The 1,770-nt window shown below is 38.6% G+C and overlaps 1 protein-coding gene across 1 annotated transcript in view; it reads left to right on the top strand.

The window, feature by feature from the left end:
• LOC106882470 (prolyl 4-hydroxylase subunit alpha-1) overlaps positions 1-1,770 on the top strand; it is a 100,240-nt gene that overhangs the window by 65,044 nt on the left and 33,426 nt on the right. The window contains exon 7 of the mRNA XM_052976157.1: positions 574-644. Within this exon, the coding sequence (XP_052832117.1) occupies positions 574-644 (71 nt within the window). The remainder of the gene's footprint in view (positions 1-573; positions 645-1,770) is intronic.

The raw sequence follows: 1,770 nt of genomic DNA, 5'->3' as shown, positions 1-1,770 counted from the left end.
ACAGCGCACCCTCCCCCACTACTAACTTGGTCACCTAGATAACGGAAGCTATCAACCACTTCTAGCTTTTCTCCCTGGAATGTGGCAGAAGTTGTTTCTGCACATTTACAGTGTTCATAGCTCCTGAACATCTGCCACATACAAAAACTATCTTCCTAGTTAACCTTCCTTTGATATTGCTGCACCTCTTATGTGTCCATAGCTTGCACTGGGTGCATCTTATAGAGTTTCTACCTACGCCTTATCTACAGATCAAGCAGAGCCATCTACCTGAAGGAGTTTGTGTTTTTTCTACCTTCCTACTTATTAGGACTTTGGTTTTAGCTAGGTTGACTCTAAGGCCCTTCGATTCTAGTCCTTGCTTCCACACCTGAAACTTCTCCTCTAGTTCTGATAGTGACTCAGCAATTAGTGCATATATATATATATATATTCACACACAGAAGCTGTGATCAGCTCCTAGGATATGAAGAGACAGAGTGGAGAAAAAATACACACACACACACATATACATACATATATATATATATTATTATATTTCTGATATCTTTGTCTTTTATTCCATTTTTCCAGCTAAACAGAGCAACAGTACAGAATTCAGTAACAGGAAAATTAGAAACAGCAACATACCGTATCAGTAAAAGGTAAGTGGGGTAATTTTTCACTTTGGGGTCACATGGTCACATCTGGATTGATAGTAGTTATTCTGAATTTCTTCAGTCCCCTCTTCCTTAATTCTCCTTTCTGCCTGTTTTCCTTCCTTACATTTTTTTTTTTTGCGAAGGTAAAGAATACAGGCACCACCTGTTTTTGGTGATCAGGGTTAGGGTTATACTGAAAATGGGTGGTGTGTGTATTCGCTACCTCCACCCATTCTTTTGCTATTTCACAAAGCTATTTGCTGTGCCAACTCCATTTGCCAGGATGTGGTTTGTGAAAATATAGCTACTGTTTTTAGCGTGTAGAAGCTCCCTTACTGGTTTGATTCTTTGGTTTAATAACATGACAATATTCTTTCAATGTTTAACTGCTTTTAATCACTGAATTACAAAGGTTTTAGTCATTCATATTAGCCACACAACATGTTTCAGACTGATACTTATTTTATTGAACTCTATTTGCTGAACTACTAGGTTATGAGATTAAGTGGTGGTGGTGGTGGTGATGCATTCTGTAATAAACATCTGGGTCTGAAGTTATAGCAAAGGTAAACACTTCTAAAGGTAAACACTTCTCTGGGATGAAGTGGGGTGAAGTGAGGGCATACCTGGAACATTCTCGTTACAAAATAAATTTCTTAACTACATTTATGGCTGAAAAACAAAACATAAAAATAATTAAAACATCTTTGATCCTAGGTTTTTCTCAATCACAGGCACAAACATGGATGTGATTAAGAAGCTTGTGTTGCGGCCATGAGTTTCTGAGTCAGGCCTTGGGTCAAACACTAACTAAAACAGAACAATTTCAAATAAGCTTTGTCTCTCACTATTGTTGTTGCTCAGCCCTAAGATTATCTACATGGTGATAAAATAACATCTTTGATCACCTTGTATGTATGTAGGAGTGGCTGTGTGGTAAGTAGCTTGCTTACTAACCACATAGTTCTGGCGTGGCACCTTTGGCAAGTGTCTTCTACTGTAGCCTCAAGCCGACCAAAGCCTTGTGGGTGGATTTTGGTAGACGGAAACTGAAAGAAGCCTGTCGTATGTATATGTATGTATGTGTATATATGTATTTGTGTGTGTCTGTGTTTGTCCCCCCCCCTAC

This window comes from Octopus bimaculoides, chromosome 23 (genome assembly GCF_001194135.2).
Source record: "Octopus bimaculoides isolate UCB-OBI-ISO-001 chromosome 23, ASM119413v2, whole genome shotgun sequence".
NCBI classification, from domain to species: Eukaryota; Metazoa; Mollusca; class Cephalopoda; order Octopoda; family Octopodidae; genus Octopus; species Octopus bimaculoides.
This window is presented reverse-complemented; position numbering and strand designations above follow the sequence as displayed.